This window comes from Bolinopsis microptera, chromosome 2 (assembly GCF_026151205.1).
Source record: "Bolinopsis microptera isolate Bmic1 chromosome 2, MBARI_Bmic_1.0, whole genome shotgun sequence".
NCBI lineage: Eukaryota > Metazoa > Ctenophora > Tentaculata > Lobata > Bolinopsidae > Bolinopsis > Bolinopsis microptera.
The window spans coordinates 2,311,771-2,333,059 of NC_087073.1; the positions used below are offsets into that span (position 1 = coordinate 2,311,771).

At 38.9% G+C, this 21,289-nt stretch overlaps 2 protein-coding genes across 2 annotated transcripts in view; both read right to left on the minus strand.

The window, feature by feature from the left end:
- Positions 1 to 18,971, minus strand: part of LOC134826301 (aminopeptidase N-like) — a 28,307-nt gene extending 9,336 nt beyond the window's left edge. Inside the window, exons 1-10 of the mRNA XM_063838630.1 lie at positions 18,834 to 18,971; positions 18,503 to 18,624; positions 7,038 to 7,119; positions 3,403 to 3,485; positions 2,982 to 3,264; positions 2,627 to 2,753; positions 2,186 to 2,454; positions 1,857 to 1,991; positions 1,567 to 1,713; positions 1,343 to 1,430 (exon numbers count right to left, since the gene is read on the minus strand). Coding sequence (XP_063694700.1) covers positions 1,343 to 1,430; positions 1,567 to 1,713; positions 1,857 to 1,991; positions 2,186 to 2,454; positions 2,627 to 2,753; positions 2,982 to 3,264; positions 3,403 to 3,485; positions 7,038 to 7,119; positions 18,503 to 18,624; positions 18,834 to 18,971 — 1,474 coding nt within the window. The remainder of the gene's footprint in view (positions 1 to 1,342; positions 1,431 to 1,566; positions 1,714 to 1,856; positions 1,992 to 2,185; positions 2,455 to 2,626; positions 2,754 to 2,981; positions 3,265 to 3,402; positions 3,486 to 7,037; positions 7,120 to 18,502; positions 18,625 to 18,833) is intronic.
- LOC134811578 (glutamyl aminopeptidase-like) overlaps positions 6,344 to 21,289 on the minus strand; it is a 114,401-nt gene continuing 99,455 nt past the window's right edge. Inside the window, exons 11-22 of the mRNA XM_063818547.1 lie at positions 20,942 to 21,068; positions 20,510 to 20,778; positions 20,181 to 20,315; positions 19,889 to 20,035; positions 19,561 to 19,751; positions 19,167 to 19,385; positions 18,834 to 19,043; positions 18,503 to 18,624; positions 16,345 to 16,658; positions 7,333 to 7,476; positions 7,038 to 7,119; positions 6,344 to 6,800 (exon numbers count right to left, since the gene is read on the minus strand). Of these exons, the coding sequence (XP_063674617.1) occupies positions 19,313 to 19,385; positions 19,561 to 19,751; positions 19,889 to 20,035; positions 20,181 to 20,315; positions 20,510 to 20,778; positions 20,942 to 21,068 (942 nt within the window). The 3' untranslated portion in view covers positions 6,344 to 6,800; positions 7,038 to 7,119; positions 7,333 to 7,476; ... (2 more) ...; positions 18,834 to 19,043; positions 19,167 to 19,312. The remainder of the gene's footprint in view (positions 6,801 to 7,037; positions 7,120 to 7,332; positions 7,477 to 16,344; positions 16,659 to 18,502; positions 18,625 to 18,833; positions 19,044 to 19,166; positions 19,386 to 19,560; positions 19,752 to 19,888; positions 20,036 to 20,180; positions 20,316 to 20,509; positions 20,779 to 20,941; positions 21,069 to 21,289) is intronic.

Consider the following 21,289-nt stretch of genomic DNA (forward strand, 5'->3'; position numbering starts at 1 on the left):
AACTAAAGAATGCAATAGGACCAGAGAGTTAAATTATTTAGCCAATGACCATAATCACCTGCAGTAGGGTAACTGACGTTACCCTAGCCTAGTTATGTCCAAGTTCAACGGAGCGATACCTTATAGTATCATTGAACAAATCACTAGACCTTTTGTTTAGATGTGTTAAATAGCCCCTAGTTCGTGTAGGAAAACCCACACTCCTTACCCTTGGACTCTAGGAAAAGCCGGACTCACAGCCGAGGTTCTCACCACTGGGATGCCTCAGTCTTGACGCGGACGTCAAAGTTAAAAAGAAGAAAGCTGTAAGAACCTCCGATGGTTCAGCATATCGGTGTGTATTCAGCATACCAGTATGTGTTCAGTTACCTGTGTGTAATGCCTCTTGGATATTAATTCTTTAGATTATCGGAGTTAATTGACTTCAGCCAACGATAGTTGGTGAACCCACGTCAGTGTCAGGACCAAGATAAAAGTGACAACCAAGATAGCGTTTTGGAGCAATCACAAAGCTGAAGCGAGCGCAGTCAATCATAACTAATCAAGCTAAGTTAAGATAGCGCTCTAAGGAACCCCTCACGGTCGTTAAACGGAGTTAGTCAATCGAGAAGTAATCAAGATAACACAATTCTCATTAACGACCTCCTAACGAGGAGGATATAAATATACGGCACAATACTTAGTTGGGGCTCTCTCTCTCTCTCTCCAGTCCTCACCAACCTGGGTTCTCTCCACAACGGACTCTCTTACGACAGGATGGAATACTACTCTTGGAGGAGCACTGACGACATATCATCGTGAACAGCGGAGATCATCACATATCTAGAGTCCAACCCATCGGAACTCCTTTCCTGTAACTAACTCCTTTCCTATACTGAGGTGAGTACTCCTAGGACGGGCTAATAGGTTACGTGTTAAATATTCTATTGAAGACTATTGTATGTTTACTTCTAATTACATTGATGTCGGAAGTTCTATTCCGGCCCCCTTAAATAGGCGTATGTTACTAGTCTCTAAACCGAAGTATGTGACTATTGAGTCACCAGCCAGGAAATATCCTGAGCTATAATTGTGATTGAAATTACTAAGTTCCTTCCCGCCACTTGCGGGAATAATGCTCCCGAGTATCCGTGGTTGGGTACCACTATATTAGTGGGACGTTACGAACTCGGGACCCTGGTGGACCTGAAGGAGGACATGATGTAGGTAAGTCGAACTCGTTACTCCGGCTAGCCAGGCATAATCATGTTTCAAGAGTTGTAGGAGCGCTCTTGTGGAGCCTAAAATAAGCACTCCACCCTAGGTTTATCTAAGTACAGTTTGGTCCACCATTGTAGATTACGGTAGTCTTCCACCTGACCGCCGGGTCTTACAATCACCTCAACTATATCTACACGAGTTTCAGATGTATCCTTCTTAGCTCCGTATATCTGTTGTGAAAAATGAGCAATTAATGAAAGTATCATAAGGTGTGAACACGACTATCAGACTATTCACTTTAAAAGACGGAACACCAGTTGTGAAGTGATATCGGTCACAGTTCATTATCTTGTCACGTGATATTACCTTGTCTAACTGCTCGTAAAGATCAGTCTGTTCCGCGTTACCGTACTCATACTGTTTCACGTAACTCCTGATAGCATTCTCAAAGTTCTCAGTTGTCGATTCAGTACCATCCATGAACATTTTAGCCTGCACTAGCAACGCCGAGCCCTGTGAAAGTTCAGTTTTATTCAAAACTCGGTGGTGGGTGTGACAAAAGAAATTTAAAACTTATGTCTGGATTATATTTCTGGAGAAATAAGAAAACAAATCTATTTACACATAATTCATTTTGCACCTTGTCCACTTTGTACCTTAGAGTAGGAGATAGAGTCGAACTGAGCAGTGATATCGTCAGGCTTAGAAACTTCGATTGAAGCGGGTCGGGAACTCATGTAGGAGTCTATGGCGAATGCTCGAGATTTGTCGGAAAAAGTCTGGAAGTCAAGCTGAAATAGTTCACATAGTTCAACAGCATGGTACTTTTTATCTTATTTCTAATTGTAGTTTCAGTTTAATTTTGCTAAGAAATAAAGCAGTCCTTTTTAAATCCCAGCAAGGATGTTCTATTAGTATTAAATTTTGACGATAAATATGTCCAGCTAATTTTGCAAAATTAATATAAAACCACGAGGAAACTCACGTAGTTCCACTGAGGTTCAGATTTGACAGTTCCAATCCACTCGACATAAGAAGCGAACCCCTCGTTTAGCCACAGGTCATTCCACCACTTCATGGTGACCAGGTTTCCAAACCACTGGTGAGCCAGCTCGTGAGCCACCACAGTGTTAACTCTGGCTTTGTTGTTGTATGTGTCTTTCTTGGGGTCCCAGAGCAGGGCTGTCTCTCTGTACAGGATCAACCCCCAGTTCTCCATAGCTCCCGCACTGAAGTCAGGTACCGCTACTGAATCTGATGGGAAAGTTACCATGACAATCACAACGGGTTATCTACTTGACTTTAAACTTCATTCCTCACTGTCACAATATTTCGCAAAATTCCGGGCAACATGATGGCCATTAGCCTCAGGCACGAAACCAATAACTCTTTTGTTGGAAAACTCAAAATGTCAAAGGTCACGTACCAATCTTCGGAAGGGGGAAGTCTGTCCCGTAAAACGTTTCGTACTCATCAATAATCTTTGCTGTGATTTTGGCGGAGTATAAATCTGCTCCTGCATCAACAGGTCCTTTTCTACCACAAGTTCTTACCTGATGATATTACAAAAATCTGAGAGAAAATCACTGAAATACCAACTAAAAAGTCGATTGACTATATTAGTATTTAATAGCGAGAGGGTTATCACGTGGCGGATATTCTGGGACTGAAGAAAAGTCACCTAATATAAATAAATATTTATCTAGTCTATTCTATCATTGATACTGATGAATTAAAATTCGCCTTAATATCCACTATAAGTTATTTTGACAGTGCCCTACCTTGACTCCTTTAGTACTTTCAATGATCGGTTCAGTGCACTTAAAGTCTGCTACAACAAAAGCCAGCAAGTAAGTTGACATTTTGACGCTCTTCTGGAAAACAAACTTGTTCCATGTATCGTCCACAGCAGTATTGCTCATCTCTGGCATGTTCCACAGGACTAGCGGGTAGGTATTCTCCGCTGTTATCTCCATGGAGAAGGTGGCTTTAAAAGAGGGCTCATCAAAACATGGCATCACTTTCCTGGCTGCTAGTGGCTCCATTTGAGAAGCTAGTACTTTCCTGGGAGACAAGCAGCTGAGTCCTGGTACCGTGGTCACGTGGTCTTACATGTCACGTGGCTTTCAGTGTAAAGTCACATCAAACTAACATCTTTGTAATATAATTACAAAGATTTTGGAGATGTAATATAAGTCTTACTTGTCAAGACCATCTTCCTTGTAGCTACTGATGTAAATCCCGTCCAGTCCTCGAACCAAGCGAGACTCCCATTCGAAGTAGATCTTATATTTACCTGCATAGTAAACTGATACAGTAACTGAACTTTTAAATGTCTGAACACTTAATTTACCCAGCCCTTTGCCAACGTGTTCAGGTAAGAGTGTTACAAACCGCGATAACGTTCAGTATAGGTTTTTAAAGTGTGTCTCGTGAGTGTCAAGAAGCAATTCTATTAAAATATCCTGTAGACCGTCACCATGTGAACAGTAGACGAAAAAGAGAAGTTTTTACTTTCTTATTGTCCTCTGCAGCAAGTCTGAGGTTTAACTCGCTGAGAGCGACGATGAAGATGATAGCAGTTACATCGCCAAAACAATGTATTGAGTTACAGAAAATGAATAGCAGCCGGTTTACACTTTACAGAATTGCACATGATATATACATGACACAGGGGCTCCGTCACCAAGCAGACGATCGAGCAGACGAAACAGCTGACAGGGAAAATACAAGAAGTGATTCCGAACGGGTGTAAGAACTATAAAATGGTATAGCTCTCGATGTACGAGTGTGCACGTGTGCGCGGCTCCGTTGTGGTAATAAATAACCAGCTGATATATAATGATATCCCGCCAAAAATTGAAACAGCTAGTACTGTGTCTTCTAGAATGTTCGCTTGGATGTTATGACAGCTTAAGACAGATATTTACTAATCCACAGTTCAAATCTTTGACGATGAAATTGTAAATGTATAGGTATTATAATAGTTGAAATTTATAGATGTTTAGCTACCGAGCTGGCCGTGGTTACGTGATGTTGAGAAATTTGTTGATTTCTGCATTTTCGAAACGTTCTTTTTTCGAAAAGGAACGCAAAGCCGTTTCCTGTCAGTCCGACTAACAAACTGAAGGGTGTTCCCACAATCCGGTCCGAGGTCCGGTTAACTTAAGCAGCTGTGAGCTGTTTAAGTGATAGCGAGAGGCAGATAGATGTAAAACTCTGCAGCTGCAGAACGAGAAGTGTCCTGCCTACTTATTCCTCAAACTAGCTCTTTCCTAGTTTAAACCGGAGGCGCCATATAGAGAATTTCCTTGGATAGCTGTCACGTGACAGTCACGAGATATCGATTGAGCGCGTTTACTGGTTGAATATATAGCGCGTGATATTGAGCTATTATGCAGAGCCATTACGGACCCTATAAGGCGTAATTAAGAGCTGCAGCTAGCTCGGTCTCTATCACTTTCACTAGCTGCATCTAGCACGTGATATTTGCACAGCTAATTACACGCCTTATACGGTATAATCAACAGGTGGAGCTGGCTCATGAGTCTAATTGCAGGGTAGCCGTGCGTGCGTGCAAGTAAATATTTTGTAAACAATGTTAGTATAAAGTTAACTTTTGCTTGGATATAAACATGCAAGTGTGAGGTAGCATAGTTGGCAGTGCACTGGTTTGTTGCTCAGATGGGTGAGAGCGAGGGTTTGTCTGAACCATCCTCGAAATCGTTGTTACGTTGAAAACTGTAACTCAGCTCGATTATCATGTTACCTAGCTAGTAACTTGGTGATTGAACAGAGAGTGGAAAACCAGACGAAAGTAAAGATGAAGTCTCGGGATCGGGGAAGCGGCTGATGATGGGCAAGAATAATTAAAGCGCCCTAGGCCGCTCCCCAAACCAGACCAATAACACATTTTCTGAAAATTTCTAATTTTCGAGGTAAAACTAAAGGTAACATTTTTAGCGACAAAATAGGCATATTTGTATGTTGTAGCTAGTATTAGTAATCAGTTGTATAACTCTCGTGCACGCTGGCCGCGCGCGATCAAAAAAGGTTGCGCAACCAGCAACGTGTATCGAGTCATCTGATAAGCTACAACTCCAATTTTTTAAGAACAAATGTAATTCGAAATATGGCCAAACTGCAAACACAATCCGATAAAAATTAGCTCGAATCTCAATCCGATTTGCTACACGTTGTATATTTGTAGCGCGATGCATTACTGTGTACTTACTGTGTATTGTGAAAATTCTCACAGTCTCTAGAAAACAGTGGTACAAAAAATCCGAGCAAGTTTATTTTTATCGTACACCCCCTAGTCTTAGGTGCAGCTGTAGGCGCCGCGCACAGGATCTATTTAATTGTTATCTTACAATTACATGTCACATTTCCCCTTAATTACTTATTTTGGGGGGCCCGCTCACTTTTTTCATTCCCCCCAAATCTTCACATTCATTTTTAAAGAACATGATATGTGAAGCCCTGGGGTTCTCCGAAAGGAAAATTTAAGAAAAGATGGGCCCCCAGTTTTGGGGAGATGTTAAAGAAAACGGTTTCCCCCCAAAGGGGGCGATTTTGGCCAAAAAAATTTTTTGCCGCCGTAAAAGGCCGGGTTTTTCACACCCCATGCTTTAAGCTCTTTTTTTGGGACGGGGGCCGCCGTACATTTCCGATCTTTCCCCTCTAGGGGCCCCGGGCCCCCGGGGGTGAAACAAATGTGGAGAGAGGGGGAATCTTTTCCCCTTACTTTTTTGACTTTTTAAATTTTTTATTTGGGGAAACTTTTAGCTGCCCCTTTTCGGGAACCCAAAAAAAAACTAAAAATTGTTTCAAAAGACCAAAATTTTAAATGGCTGGAAAAGATGAAAAAAATAAAGGGCCTTTTCACTGCACCCTTGTGTGTTATATCAAGAAATTCATATGTGGCCTCTGATTGACATACGTTGCATGCCACTTTTTCTCTGATATTTGGATACGAAACATGTATCAAGCCTCTGAAAGTCGCACAGACTTCCGAATAGGCTCAAATCATTGCATACTATTATGTCCATATTCATGACTAATTTTGTCTATAACTGACTAGAATGCAATTATAATGGTTTTCCAAGTTTATTGCCGAAAGAGAAGTGAAAATTCCCTTAATAAGTTGTCATTAATATTGATCAATATTATGAAACAAATCAACATGAGCCCAAGTATTTCGGATCATGCCATAAAAAATAAACTACAATAACCCTGAAACCTGTCAATAACAAAAAACTATATTGGTTATTTATTAAAAAAATTTTGATAATCCCCAAATTATAAAGCATTTTTTTTTTTTTTTTTAAAAAATTAAAAAAGCAAAAAATGAAAAAAAAACCATCATCGTTTTAAAACCCTGGGGGTTGAGAAATCAGTAGTATGTCACAAAACCACCCCCTAATTTTTAAATTCAGCAAAATTTTTTGCCCTGACTCCCTAAACAGCAGTTTTTTGGTGTTTCCCCAAGGCCAAACCCCAATTTTTCCCTTAAAAAAATACTCGAAAAAGTTTGATTTCGAAACCCTGCTCTGCCAGGTCCCAACTTTCCATTGCCCGGGAAAAGAACTCGGGGTTATCTAAAATAAACCCCTAAATTAGTTTAAAACACTATCACCTTATTCCCCTGATTATAAATATTTCAAAAATTTTTGCCCGGGCCCCCATGGGACTATGGCTTGCTAAAATAGTAACATCGACTAATCTAAAACTGAACTGAGAATCGTAAATATTACCAAAAATGAAAACGTTCCTCCCGGATGTGGAGATTTAAACAATTAACACTGGCAGGAAGCCTACCCAGGTGGAAAACTAACCTCGTCTAGTTTGTCCTGGTCAGCGAAATCAGACAGAACTCCAGCGATGTAAGCATCAACAGCAAATAGGGCATCTGTGAATCTGAACAGGAGTCAAAGGTTATTGTTACCGTTTTTAAATTTCTCAATAGGATGATATTTTGTCGAGACCACGAATAATTGAGATCAATTATTCGAGGTCTCGAAAAAAATCATCATATTCCTGAATTTAAAAAATAAATTAAACAGGAGACAAACGAAAAATAAGCCAGAAACAGAGGAAAGCCAGACCTTATTAAAACATTAAAAAACTTACTCTTCGGTGAGCCGTTGCCAGTTTGCCACCAAAAAATCCCAAGAAACCTCTCGTCCAAGCTTAGTTTGAGCGATACTCCGGCCCAGTATGTAGAGGGAGTCACTTCGACGCACTAAGGTAGGATCCAGGCAAAACTCGGAGAAACTGAAGTGTAAATAAGAGCTGTGTAGTTGGAAAGTAAAAGTGGTCAGCGTACCTAGTGGTACACTGTGGTACACTGTGGTACCTAGTGGTACACGGGGGAACTAGGGGGAAAAAAAAAATTTTCCCATAAAAGGGGAAAATTTTGAAAATTTTTAAAACCCAAGACCCAAAAACCCTTTAATTAATTTTTCGATACGAAATCTTGATAAAAAAATTTTTGTAAAAATTTACTTTTTGACGTATCCTTTTTCCTAATAAAGACCAAAGCTTGTTTAAATTGTTTGTTTTCACGGGCCCTGAGTCAAAAATTGGGGGAACTTTTTCCACAAAAGTTCCCCAGTTATCAAATAAAAACATCAGAAACTTCTACAGCCCAAAACCCGTGTTCAGCATAGTGATTTTTTAAAAATTTGGTTTTTTTATTCCCAATCCGTTTTTTTTGGCTCCTTTAAAAAAAAAAAAAAAAAAAAAAAAAAAAAAAAACACACCCCTCGACTTCGAAAGGCCCCCGCAAAAGGGGACAGAAAAACATACTTTCAGCCTGGTAAAATAAATAAGGTTTTCAGAAAATTTTTGAAAAGTTTCCCAATTTTTCCAGGGGGGGAAATCGGCGAAAAGGGGGGGTCGGCGGCGCGAAAGAGAAAAAACGGGTGAAAATATAAATTTTGAAATTTTAAAAAATGTTAAACCCTTAAACGAAATTTAGATTTAAGCATTTTTTTTGGGTGTCTTGTTTTTAAAATTTTTTATTGCAAATTTTTTTACTTTTTTCCCTTCCCTATTCGATTTTCGTCTAAATAAGCTTAAATAAAATAAAAGGGAAAAAGGTAAACAAAAACCGGGTTTTTAAAAAACCCTTTTTGTTGGCGGGCATCATAGGTAATTTTTTTCCAGCTGTGGCTTTTAGCTTTGAAGTATTTCGGCCCCAATTCAAAAACATGTTTTAAAAAGGTCCCCCGGGTACTTGCTCTGCAATGCCCCAATTTGGAATGTTTAAAATTTTGGGCCCCAATAAAACACTCCCCGGGAAATTATAGCAGAAGAAATTTTGAATGAAGTTTGAATTCGGGGTGAAAAAAAACGGGTGGGATGGGGATTTGGTCCCCACAATGAACATCACTGAAAAAAAAATTCTTTTTTAAATTTTTTTTTCCCCTCCTTGCCCCAAACCATTTTCTGACACCCACAAAACCTTCCCAATTGTTTTAAAAAGTGTCTCATCCTCCGAGAAAATTGGACGGCCACCCCCAAAAACGGCCGACTGATCCTCCCTCAGAGGTAAAAAGCCTTTTCCCTCAATGGTAACCCCAAGTCATCAACTTTACAACCCGCTAAACCATGGGTTTTAACCCGGAAATAAAAAGCAAATTTTCCCGAAAAAAACCAGAAAGGGCCCTAAACCCTTCGGTTTTTAGACCCTGAGGGGGAGACAAATCTTTAAAAACATGTTAAAAATTCAAATGCTGATTATTAAAGCGCCCTGATAATTCGACTGAAAAAAATTAAAAAACGTTCGAAAAAATTTTAAAGAAAAAAAAACCCTTTGTATTTTTCTTCATCCCTGATATTTTTCGTGAGCCTTTTCCTTTTTAAGATCAAAACGGGTGTTAAACGATGTAGTCCCCGCACTTTTTTCAGGTTGGGCCTGATAAAAGCTATAAAGTTCGGAAAATAAAACTCTTTTAAGGAAAGCGTGTCATGAGGTTTTCGGGCCAGGGCGAACTCGATATGGGCCTCCTGTCCATGTTTTCGAGGGGCACATACCCTTTGGAAACCTCTCACTTTCAGTGATTTTATTTTTTTTTTAAAACAAAAACCTTTGGAAATTACTATTAAAGCCCCAAGGGGGACTGGATTTCTTGAAATTAAACAAAACCCCACTCTTTTGTTCGGGGCCCGTTTTTAAATAAAATCCAAAAAAGTTTTTTTAAGAGTGCCTTTTTAAAACACAGGAAAATTTTACCCGAAGGGATTTTTTGGGGTCCCCCAGCCCACACAAAACCCCTGAAATAAAAAACCGCCCTTTTTTTGAAAAAAAAAAAGGGGGGGGGGAAATATGGTTGTCACAAACGCCCTTACCCCAAAAACAGAAATTTCTTTTGGGAAAGAGCCCCAAAAATTAAACACCTAAACTATATCTCCCACGATTTTTCCAGAGTACCCCCTTCTTAGCTCCTTAATTGTGTGAAAAATAGCAATTAATAAAAAGTATCAAAGGTGTGAACACAAATCAGACATTCCCTTTAAAAGAGGGAACACCATTGTGAAGGGGATTTGGGTCACATTTCATTACTTGTAAACGTAAATTTTCCCTTTGCCCAAACTGCCCCGTAAAAAATCACCCCTTTTTTTCCGCGTTACCGACCCCATACTTTTTTTCAGGGAACTCCTGATACCCACCCAAAAAGTTCCCCCATTGGGTCAAATTCAGTCCCACCCATGAACATTTTAGCCTGCCTAGCAACCCCGACCCCGTAAAAATTTCATTTTTATTAAAAACTCGGGGTGGGGGTAAACAAAAAAAAAATTTAAAAAATTTTATTTTCTGGTTTTAATTTCGGGAGAAAAAGAAAAAAAAATTCTTTTTAACACAAAATTTTCTTTTTGCCCCTTGCCCCACTTTGCCCTTAAGTAGGAAAATGAGTCGAACTGAGCAGGATATGGGGTCAGGTTAAAAACCTTCGATTGAAGGGGGTGGGGAAAACTCATGTAGGATTCAAGGGCAAACCCCGGGGATTTGGGGGAAAAAGCCCTGGAAGCCCAAGCGGAAATAGTTCACATATTTCAACGCAGGTACAATTTTATCTTTTTTCCAAAATTAAATTGTAGTTTCGTTTAATTTTGCTAAGAAATAAAGCACCCCCTTTTTAACCCCACAAGGATGTTCAAATTAGAAATTAAATTTTGCGTTTAAATATGCCCCACCCCAAATTTTGGGGGCAAAATTAATAAAAAAACCCCCGAGGAAACCCCCCCGTATTTCCCCTGGGGTTTCAATTTAAACGGGCCCAAAAACCCAAACTCGCCCAAAAGAACCCGAACCCCTGTTTGCCACAGCCCAATTCCCCCAAATTCGGGTGCCCCAGGTTTCCAAACCACGGGGTGAGCTGCTCGTGACCAAAAAACAGTTTTTAACCCTCTGGCTTTGTTTGTTTTAGGGTCCTTTCGGGGTCCCAAGCGGGGGGCGTCTCCTGGCTTGTTTTTTGTATGTTCTTTTTTGGGGGTCCCAGAGCGGGGCTGTCTCTCGGGTAAAAGGATCAACCCCCTTTTTCTCCATAGCCCCGCCCCGAATCAGGAAACCGCTACGGAATCTAGGGGGAAAGGGTTCCCAGAAAATCAAAAAAAGGGGTTATCTACTTGATTTTAAAAATTTTTTTTCCTCCGGCACAATATTTCGCAAAATTCCGGCAACATGAGGGCCATTAGCCTCGGGACGAACCAAAAACTTTTTTGGTTGGAAAATTTCAAAATGTAAAAGGGTCACGTACCAATTTTGGGAAGGGGGGAAGTCTGTCCCCGAAAAACCCTTTCGTACTCATCAATAATATTTGCTGTGTTTTTTGGGGGAGTAAAAATTTGCTCCGCATCAACAGCCCCTTTTCTCCCAAACAAGTTTTTTCCTAAATGATATTAAAAAAAATCTGAGGGGAAAAATCACTGAAATCCCCAACCCAAAAATTTCATTGACAATTTTAAAGTTTTTTAATAGCGAGGGGGTTTTATCAGGGTGGGGGAATTTTCCCTAAGACTGAAGAAAATTTCACCTAATAAAAATTTAAATTTTTATCTACCTTTTTGGGGAATATTATAGGGGGTTTAATTTTAAATGACTGGGAAAAATTTAAATGCCCGGGGAAAAATAGGGAAAAATTTTTCCCAAAACCCCAAACCAAGCACAAAATGTTTTTACTTTTTGTTTCCCTTTACTGGGGGAACATTATAGGGGGTTTTAAATTTTTTATGACGGGAAAAAAGGGCCCAAAATTTTTTCCAAAACCCACCATTTTACCCAGTCAAAAATTTTCCCCGAGAAAGGGAAAGTAAATTCAAAATCATTAAATACGGATAATTAAAAATTTCGCCTTAATATCCACAATAAGTTTTTTTTGGACAGGGGGGGCCCAAACCTTGACTTTTTTTAAGTAATTTCCAAGGGATGGGTTCAGTGAAACTTAAATCTCAACAAACAAAAGCCACAAAAAAGTTGACATTTTAAAGGGCCCCCTTTCGGGAAAACAAATTTTTTTTCCTTTGTATCGCCCCACAGCATATTGCTAATTTTTGGGGGCATTTCCCCGGGGACTAGGGGGTGGGTAATTCTCCCGCTGTTATCTCCAGGAAAAGGGGGGTTTTAAAAAAGGGGGCTCACAAAACAGGGCCCATCATTTCCTGGCAGCTAGGGGTTCCTTTTTGAGAACCCAGTATTTTCCGGGGAGAAAAGCACAAATCCGGGGTCACGTGGTATTACATGTCAGGGTGGCTTTCGGGTTTGTAAAGCCACCCAAACTAAAAACTTTGAAAATTTTAATTTAACAAAAAATTTTGGAAAATTTAATAAAATCAAAAAAACTTGTAAAGGGCCCACCCTTCCTTGTACTACCTGTTAAACCCCGTCCAGTCCTCAAACCCAAAAGGAGATTTCCCCTTTCGAAGTAGATTTTAAAATTTACCCAAAAAAAACTGATAAAAGAAAATGAATTTTTAAAATGTCGGAACATTAAAATTTTCCCCCACCCCCTTTGCCAACGTTTTCAGGAAAAAAGAGTTTAAAAACCGTGATAACTTTTCAGTATAGGTTTTTTAAAGTTGTCTCGTGAGCGTAAGAAGAAATTCCCATTAAAAAAAAACAATGTTTGATTTACAAAAAGAATAGAAAGGGGCCCCGTTTCCACTTTTACAAAAATTGCACATGTAAAAATACATGACACAGGGGCTCCGTAAACCAAGCAGACGATCGAGAGACAAACAGCTGACAAGAAAAAAACAAAAAAGTGATTCCGAGCGGGGTAAGAAGGGGAAAAGTAAAAGGTAGTAAATGTCCGAGGGGTGCACTTGTGCGGGGCTCCAAACTGGCACTTTTTGGTAATAAATAACCATACTGATATAATAAATTTCCCCCCAAATTTAATAAAAACAGTTTATACGGGCCCCTTTCTAGAATTTTCGCTTGGAGGGTTAAACAGCTTAAGACAAAATTTTTAACTAATCCACATTTCCCAAATCTTTAAACGATGAAATTGAAAATTTGTATAGGTTTTATAATATTTTAAAAATTTATGATTTTAGCTACCGACGGGGCCCGGGTTTTTGCGTGATTTTTGGGGAAATTTTGTTTTTTTCTGTTTTTTCAAAAACTTTTCTTTTTTCAAAAAGGGAAACCCAAAAAGGGGCCCTTTTTCCCGGGTCAGTCCGATTAAAAAACCCTGAAGGGGGGTTCCCACATCCCGTCCGGGGCCCCGGTTTACTTAAGCAGTTTGTAGCTGTATAATAAAAAGCGAGTGGCAATAGATGAAAACTCTGCAGCTGCAGAATGAAAAAGTGTCCGCCTTTTTTATTCCCAAACTAGCTTTTTTCCATTTTAAATCCCGGAGGCGCCATAAAGAAAATTTTTCCTTGGATACTTTTCACGGGACGCCCACAAAGATTCATTGGCGCTTTACTGGTTGAATATATACGCGTAAATTTTGGGAGCTATTATGCAAAACCCCATTAGGAAACCAAATAAGGCAAATTTAAGAGCTGAGCTAGCTGGGTTTCCCCCTATCACTTTCCACTACTGCACCCTAGCACTTGATTTTTTGAAACAGCTTTTTTAAAAACCGCCTTATACGGTATAATAAACAGGTAAAGCTAGTTCTGGGTTTGTGCCCCGCTGGGTACCGTGCGTGCGTGCAATAAATTTTTTTGTAAACAAGGTTAGTAAAAAATAATTTTTCCCTTGGAAAATAAACTGCAAGTGGAGGTAGCATATTTTGGAAAGTGCACGGTTTTTTGGCTCAAAAGGGGGAGAGCGGTCTGTCTGAACCATCCTCAAAATGGGGGGGTTTTTACTTAAAAAACTGAAAACCTCGGCCGTTTTATCATTTACCAAGCTATAAGGGTGATTGAACAGAGAGGGGAAAACCAACAAATTTAAAGATAAAGTCTCGGGACCGGGAAGGGGCCTGATGAGGGGCCCAAAAATTTAATTTAAAGCGCCCTGGGCCGTTCCCCAAACCAGACCAAAAACCATTTTTGAAAATTTTAATTTTTCCCGGGTTTAAAAAAATTTTAGCGCCCAAAATGGGCATATTTTTTAAGTTGTAACTATATTTAACTAAAGTAATCAGTTGTAAAAATCTCGTGAAACGCGGGCCGCCCGACAAAAAATTTTTTGCGCAACCAAAAAGGGGAAACGGGGTCATCTTAATAAGCAAACAACCCCCAAATTTTTTTAAAAACCCAAATGTAATTCGAAAAATGGCCAAACTGCAAACACAATCCGAAAAAAAATTTAAAGCTCAAATCTCAATCCGTTTTGCTATACGTGTATTTTTGTAGCGCAAATTGCATTACTTTTGTACTTACTGGGTATTTAAAAATTTCTCCTAAAGTCCTAGAAAACAGTGGTACAAAAAATCCAAAGCAAGTTTATTTTTTTGGGGTACACCCCCTATCTTGGGTTCAGCTTAGGGGGCCGCGCACAGGATTTTTTTTAAATTTGTTATCTTACAATTACATGTCGCATTTAAAAATTTAAACTTACGGGCCGGGGCTCAGCTTGCCCCTTCCCCCCTAATCTCCATTTTTTAAATATAAAAACATATATGTGATAGCCTGACCCCCCGGCTAGTAAGAAAAACAAAAAAAGGGGGGTAAACAGCCCCTTGGAGATGTTGAAGAAAGAGTAAGAGGGAACCGAAAGGGGGGCAAACTTTGGCCCAAAAAACTTTTTTTTGCCGCCTTTGGGGGCCCCTTTTTTTTTTCACACCCCTTTTCGTAGAGCTCTTTTTTGGGTAGGGCGCCCCCCGGACAGTCGTCGCGCCCCTAGAGCCCCTTTCCCGCGGTGCACAAATGTGGAGGAGAGGAGGATATCATTTCTTACTTTCTTGTACTTATTATTTTTAATTTAAAGGGACTTTTACGCGCAGTTTTCGGGTAACCCAAAAAAACTGAAATTTTTTTCTGAAAACCGAAATTTAGGGCTGGAAAAGAAAAGTTAAACCGGGCCTTTTCACTGCCCCTTTTGTGGGGTTATACAAAATTAAATTTTGGGGCCCTTTCTGTTAAACAAAACTTTTTTGCATGCCTTTTTTTCCTCTGAAAATTTGGATACGAACATGTACCCAACCCTAAAAACCCAAACAGACTGCCCCGAATAGGCTAAAATCTTTGCATACTATTAGGGTCCTATTAAATGACAAAATTTGGGTCTAAAACCGGGACTAAAAATGCAATTTATTTTTTTCCCAAGTTTATTGCCGAAAAGAATAAAAATTCCCTTTAAAATTTTGGGTCTTTAAATTTTAAATAAATATTATAAAAAAAATCAAAAAGAGCTTTTTGGGGTCTGCAACATAAACCATAATAAAAAAACTACAAAACTCTGAATACGTCAGAAACCTAAAACTATAGGGGTTTTATTTTTTTAAAATTTAATTAAAATCCCAAAAAAATTTTTTAAAGCAAAAAATTTAAAAATATGGGGCCAAAAAAAAAAAAATAAACATCAGTCGATTTTTAACCCGTGTTGGGAAATCAGTGGGAAATTCAAAAAAAACATCCCCTAATCTAAAAAGGGGTTTTTTGGGATTTATTTCCTGAACGCAATTTGTTTTTTCTAAAACCCAACCAATGTTTCCCTTAATACTCTGAAGAGCTGATTCGTAAGCTGCTCTGCCAGGTCCCAGACTTTTTTTTTCCATTTGGGCCCGGGAGAAAACTCTGTTATCTGAAATAAAAACCTAAAATTTTAGTTTAACACTATCACACTTAGTTCTCCTGATTTATAAATAGCTTTCTAATTTTTTTAAACCCGGGCCCATGGGACTAGGGCCCCTTTGCTAAAATAGTAACATGACAAATTTAAACGAACTGGGGAATCGAAAATATTACCAAAAAAAAAAAGGGTTTCCTCCCGATTGTGGGGATTTAAACAATTAACACTGGCAAAAAGCCTACCCGGGTTTGAAAACAAAACCTCGCCCAAAATTTTTGTCCTGGTAAAGGGGGAAAATAAACCCAGAACTCCAGCGATGTAAGCATAAACCACAAATAGGGCACTGTAAATCTAAAACACGATCAAAGGTTATTTTTTACCTTTTTTAAATTTTTTCTCAATGGGATAAATATTTTGCCCGAGAACAAAAATTGGGGGATCAATTTTTCGAGTCCAAAAAAAAATCATCATTTTCCCCTGAATTTTTTAAAAAATAAATTAAACGGGAAAGAAAAACGAAAAAATAAGCCAAAACAGGGGAAAAAGCCAGCCCCCTTTTTAAAACATTAAAAAACTTACCCCGGTGAGGGGTTCCCATTTTTCCCACCAAAAAATCCCAAAAAAACCTCTCGCCCCAACGGGGTTTGAGCAAAACCCCGGGCCCCAGTATGTAAGGGAGCCCCTTTTTCCGCCCACAAGGTGGGACCCCGGAAAAACCGGAGAAACAAAGTGTAAATAAGAGTTTGAGTATTTGGGAAAAATTAAAAGGGGTCAGCGAACCTATGGTAAACGGGGTACACGGGTGGTAAAAACGGGGGTAACCGGGGGGACCCCTGGGGTACTATGAATTTTCAAAAAGGGAAAAATTTTTGTTTTTTTTTTAAAAGCAAGACCAAAAACCCTGAATTAATTTTTGAACGAAAATTCTTGAAAAAATATTTTTGAGAAACTTATTTTTGGGAGGGGATCCTTGTCCGAATCAGACCTAAACTGAAAAATTTGTTTGTTTTCCCACTGGCTGAGCCCAAAATTTCCCGGGGATTTTTTCCAAAAGAATTTTTTCCATTTTTAATCTATAACAAAAAGGGCCCAATCAAAATTTCCCTACAAAACATAACCGTGTTCAGCATAGTAATCTTAAACTCGGATTTGGGGCCCCCAAGCCGTTTTTATAGGATCAAATTTTAGCTTTTGCAACATTAAACACACCCTCGACTTCGAAAAGCGAAATGCTAACGGGAAACAGCAAACGTATTTTCCCAGCCTTTTTCAATAATTTTTTTTCCCAGAAAAATTTTTGAAAAGTTTCCCAAAATTTTTCCATGGTGGGTAGCCCGGCAAACACGGGGGGGGGTGGGGCCGGCGCGAAAGATAAACACAGGTGCAATATAAATATGTAATTAATAATGTTCAACTTAACGCAATAGATTTAAGGGGAGATACACCAAAACCGTTTTTGCTCCGAACATCGATTTTATTTTATATTATTTTTAAATAGACAAAAAGAATAAGATTGTACCACCTTCAAAAATTTTTAAAAATATTCCCTCTTCGAGAAAAAAAATATTTTCTTTTCGAAAATGTTTTAAAAATTTGGAGAAGTCTGTCACTGTAATACCGAGAGTTCGGCCATTTAAAAAGTTTTTTGGGCTGATTTTTTTACTGAATATTACTTACACTCCGTACTAGAAGCCATTGAAAGGATTATATAATTTGAACAATAAATGACCAAGTTACAGACCGAACACGGTGAAAAAATAAAATTGGGGATTTTGCCTACCACCAAAGTTGTACCATTTCACCACCCGCCCAGGTCATCAGATATCGCTTTCAAAAATTCTTGTGAGTGTAGTTGATGATCATGGCAAGCTTTTTGGAACCCGGGAATTTCTCTCAATTTGAGTTTTTAAGCTATGCAATGTGGCCTCAAACGACTTAGTAAAATTCATCGTAAAAAAGGGCAAAAAAGGCAGAATTAAGGCTTAAAATGCCTATAACTCAGAAAGTATCAGTTTTTTTTGGAATAATTTTACAGGATCGTAATCAGCTTGGTAAGGACGAATCTTTAGTACGACATTTGTAATATTCAAAGCCACAAAATTTGTTGTAGCGCGATGCGTTACTGTGCCGCGCCGCGCACTTAATAAGGCTTCTCACAGCGACAGATCTCCCTGGCTAGATCGGCGAGATGCGCTACTGTGCCGCGCCGAGCTGCCATGAATTGACATCGTCAATTAACAAAATTTGTAAAAAAATGTGTACAATTTGTACAAAATTTATACAAGGGGGGACCCTTGGTGTTCGAGCTAGAAAATTATTTAAGACAATTTGTCTTCTAAAAGCACCTATTTGTACTAAAAGATTCGTCTTACCAAGCTGATTACGATCCTGTAAAAATTATTTCAAAAAAACTGATACTTTTTGAGTTATAGGCAATTTTAAGCCTTAGAATCTGGCCTTTTTGGCCCTTTTTTACGATGAATTTTTAATAAGTCCGTTTGAGAGGCCACATTGCATAGCTTAAAACTCAAAATTGAGAGAAATCCGGTTCCAAAAAGCTTGCCATGATCATCAACTACACTCACAAGATTTTTGAAGCGATATCTGATGACCTGGCGGGTGGTGAAATGTACAACTTGGTGGTAGGGCAAAAATCCCAATTTTTATTTTTTCACCTTGTTCGGTCTGTACTTGGTCATTTATTGTTCAATTATATATTCCTTTCAATGGCTTCTAGTACGGAGTGTAAGTAATATTCAGTAAAAAAATCAGCCAAAAAACTTTTTAAATGGCCGAACTATCGGTATTACAGTGACAGACTTCTCCAAATTTTAAAAATTTTCGAAAAAGAAATATATTTTTTTCTCGATGAGGGAATATTTTTAAAAATTTTTGAAGGTGTTACAATCTTATTCTTTTTGTCTATTTTAAAAATATATAAAATAAAATCGATGTTCGGGAGCAAAAACGGTTTTGGTGTATCTCCCCTTAAGCATATTTGGTGTCTTGAGTTCAATTTGTATGCGTATCGTTTACTTTTTGCTTCCTATGTCTGATTTTCGTCTAAATAAGCTTAAATAAAATGATAGGAAAAGTTAAACAATAAACCTGTCTTGGAAACCGTTGTTGGCAGCATCAGTAGGTAAGTCTTTTTCAGCTGTGGCGTTAGCTTTGAAGTAGTCGGCCCCGAATTCATCAAACAGTGTCTTAAAGGTGCCCTGGTACTTGCTCTGCAATGCACATATTTGGAATGTTAGATTTTCGACCATGAACACTAACCAGGAATTATAGCAGAAGAAATGTGAATGAAGATTGAATTCTGGGTGAAGAACAAACAGGTCGGATGCGATTTGGTGCCACAATGAACATCACTGAAAAATAAATTCGATTTTAGATTTTTGTTCCCCTCCTTGTCTACCATTTTCTGACACACACTTACCTTCCATTGCTTATAAAGTGTCTCATCCTCCGAGATATGGACGGCCACACCCGATATCTGCCGACTGATCTCCCTCAGAGGTACAAGCCTCTTCTCGAATGGTAACATCAAGTCTATCAACTTTACACCGTCTGACATAGGTTTATATCCGGCACTAACCAGCAGGAATGTGTCGTACAGTAAGCCCTGAACTTCTGGTATTTTTAGAGCCTGAGTGGGAGACAAATCAGTAAAATCAGTGTTAAGAATCTAATGCTGAGTTATTAAAGCTGACTGATAATTCGACTGAATAAAAATTAGAAACGTTCGAATAAAAGTTAAAGAAAAAGAAACCTTGTAGTTTTCTTCATCACTGATATGTTTCGTGAGCCTCGCGTTAGAGATCAAAACTGTAGTTAACGATGTAGTAACCCGCGCTGTTCATGTTCAGCCTGATGAAGCTATCAAGATCGGAGAAATCAAACTCTATAAGGACCGTGTCATGAGGTTTCAGCCACGCGAACTCGATATCGGCTCCTTGTCATGTATTCGATGGGCACATACCATTGGTACCTGCTCACATTCAGTGATGTTATTGTTAAACTAAAAACATTGTATTACTATTAGAAGTCCAAGCGACTGGATTTCTTGTAATAACGACATAATCACTCTGTTGTTCGTGGCCGTTTTTATAAAATCCTAAAAATGATTTTTATGAGTCCCTTGTTAAAACAACAGCGGAAATTACCCGTAAGGAGATTCTTTGTCCCCAGACACATCAGATCCTGAAATAAGGAACCGTCTTTGAGAGATGGCAATATGGTTGTCATCATAACGTCTTACTTCCAAAACAGGAAAGTTCATTTGCAGAGTCCAAGTATTCATCACTTCAATTATATTTACACGAGTCTCAGATGTGTCCTTCTTAGCTCCGTATATCTGTTGTGAAAAATTAGCATTTTAATGAACGTATCATAAGGTGTAAACACGACTATCAGACTATTCACTTTAAAAGACGGAACACCAGTTGTGAAGTGATATCGGTCACAGTTCATTATCTTGTCACGTGATAATACCTTGTCTAACTGCTCGTAAAGATCAGTCTGTTCCGCGTTACCGTACTCATACTGTTTCACGTAACTCCTGATAGCATTCTCAAAGTTCTCAGTTGTCGATTCAGTACCATCCATGAACATTTTAGCCTGCACTAGCAACGCCGAGCCCTGTGAAAGTTCAGTTTTATTCAAAACTCGGTGGTGGGTGTGACAAAAGAAATTTTAAAACTTATGTCTGGATTATATTTTCTGGAGAAATAAGAAAACAAATCTATTTACACATAATTCATTTTGCACCTTGTCCACTTTGTACCTTAGAGTAGGAGATAGAGTCGAACTGAGCAGTGATATCGTCAGGCTTAGAAACGTCGACTGAAGCGGGTCGGGAACTCATGTAGGAGTCTATGGCGAAGGCTCGAGATTTGTCGGAAAAAGTCTGGAAGTCAAGCTGAAATAGTTCACATAGTTCAACAGCATGGTACTTTTTATCTTATTTCTAATTGTAGTTTCAGTTTAATTTTGCTAAGAAATAAAGCAGTCCTTTTTAAATCCCAGCAAGGATGTTCTATTAGTATTAAATTTTGACGATAAATATGTCCAGCTAATTTTGCAAAATTAATATAAAACCACGAGGAAACTCACGTAGTTCCACTGAGGTTCAGATTTGACAGTTCCAATCCACTCGACATAAGAAGCGAACCCCTCGTTTAGCCACAGGTCATTCCACCATTTCATGGTGACCAGGTTTCCAAACCATTGGTGAGCCAGCTCGTGAGCCACAACAGTGTTAACTCTGGCTTTGTTGTTGTATGTGTCTTTCTTGGGGTCCCAGAGCAGGGCTGTCTCTCTGTACAGGATCAACCCCCAGTTCTCCATAGCTCCCGCACTGAAGTCAGGTACCGCTACTGAATCTGATGGGAAAGTTACCATGACAATCACAACGGGTTATCTACTTGACTTTAAACTTCATTCCTCACTGTCACAATATTTCGCAAAATTCCGGGCAACATTAGCCTCAGGCACGAAACCAATAACTCTTTTGTTGGAAAACTCAAAATGTCAAAGGTCACGTACCAATCTTCGGAAGGGGGAAGTCTGTCCCGTAAAATGTTTCGTACTCATCAATAATCTTTGCTGTGATTTTGGCGGAGTATAAATCTGCTCCTGCATCAACAGGTCCTTTTCTACCACAAGTTCTTACCTGATGATATTACAAAAATCTGAGAGAAAATCACTGAAAAACCAACTAAAAAGTCGATTGACTATATTAGTATTTAATAGCGAGAGGGTTATCACGTGGCGGATATTCTGGGACTGAAGAAAAGTCACCTAATATAAATAAATATTTATCTAGTCTATTCTATCATTGATACTGATGAATTAAAATTCGCCTTAATATCCACTATAAGTTATTTTGACAGT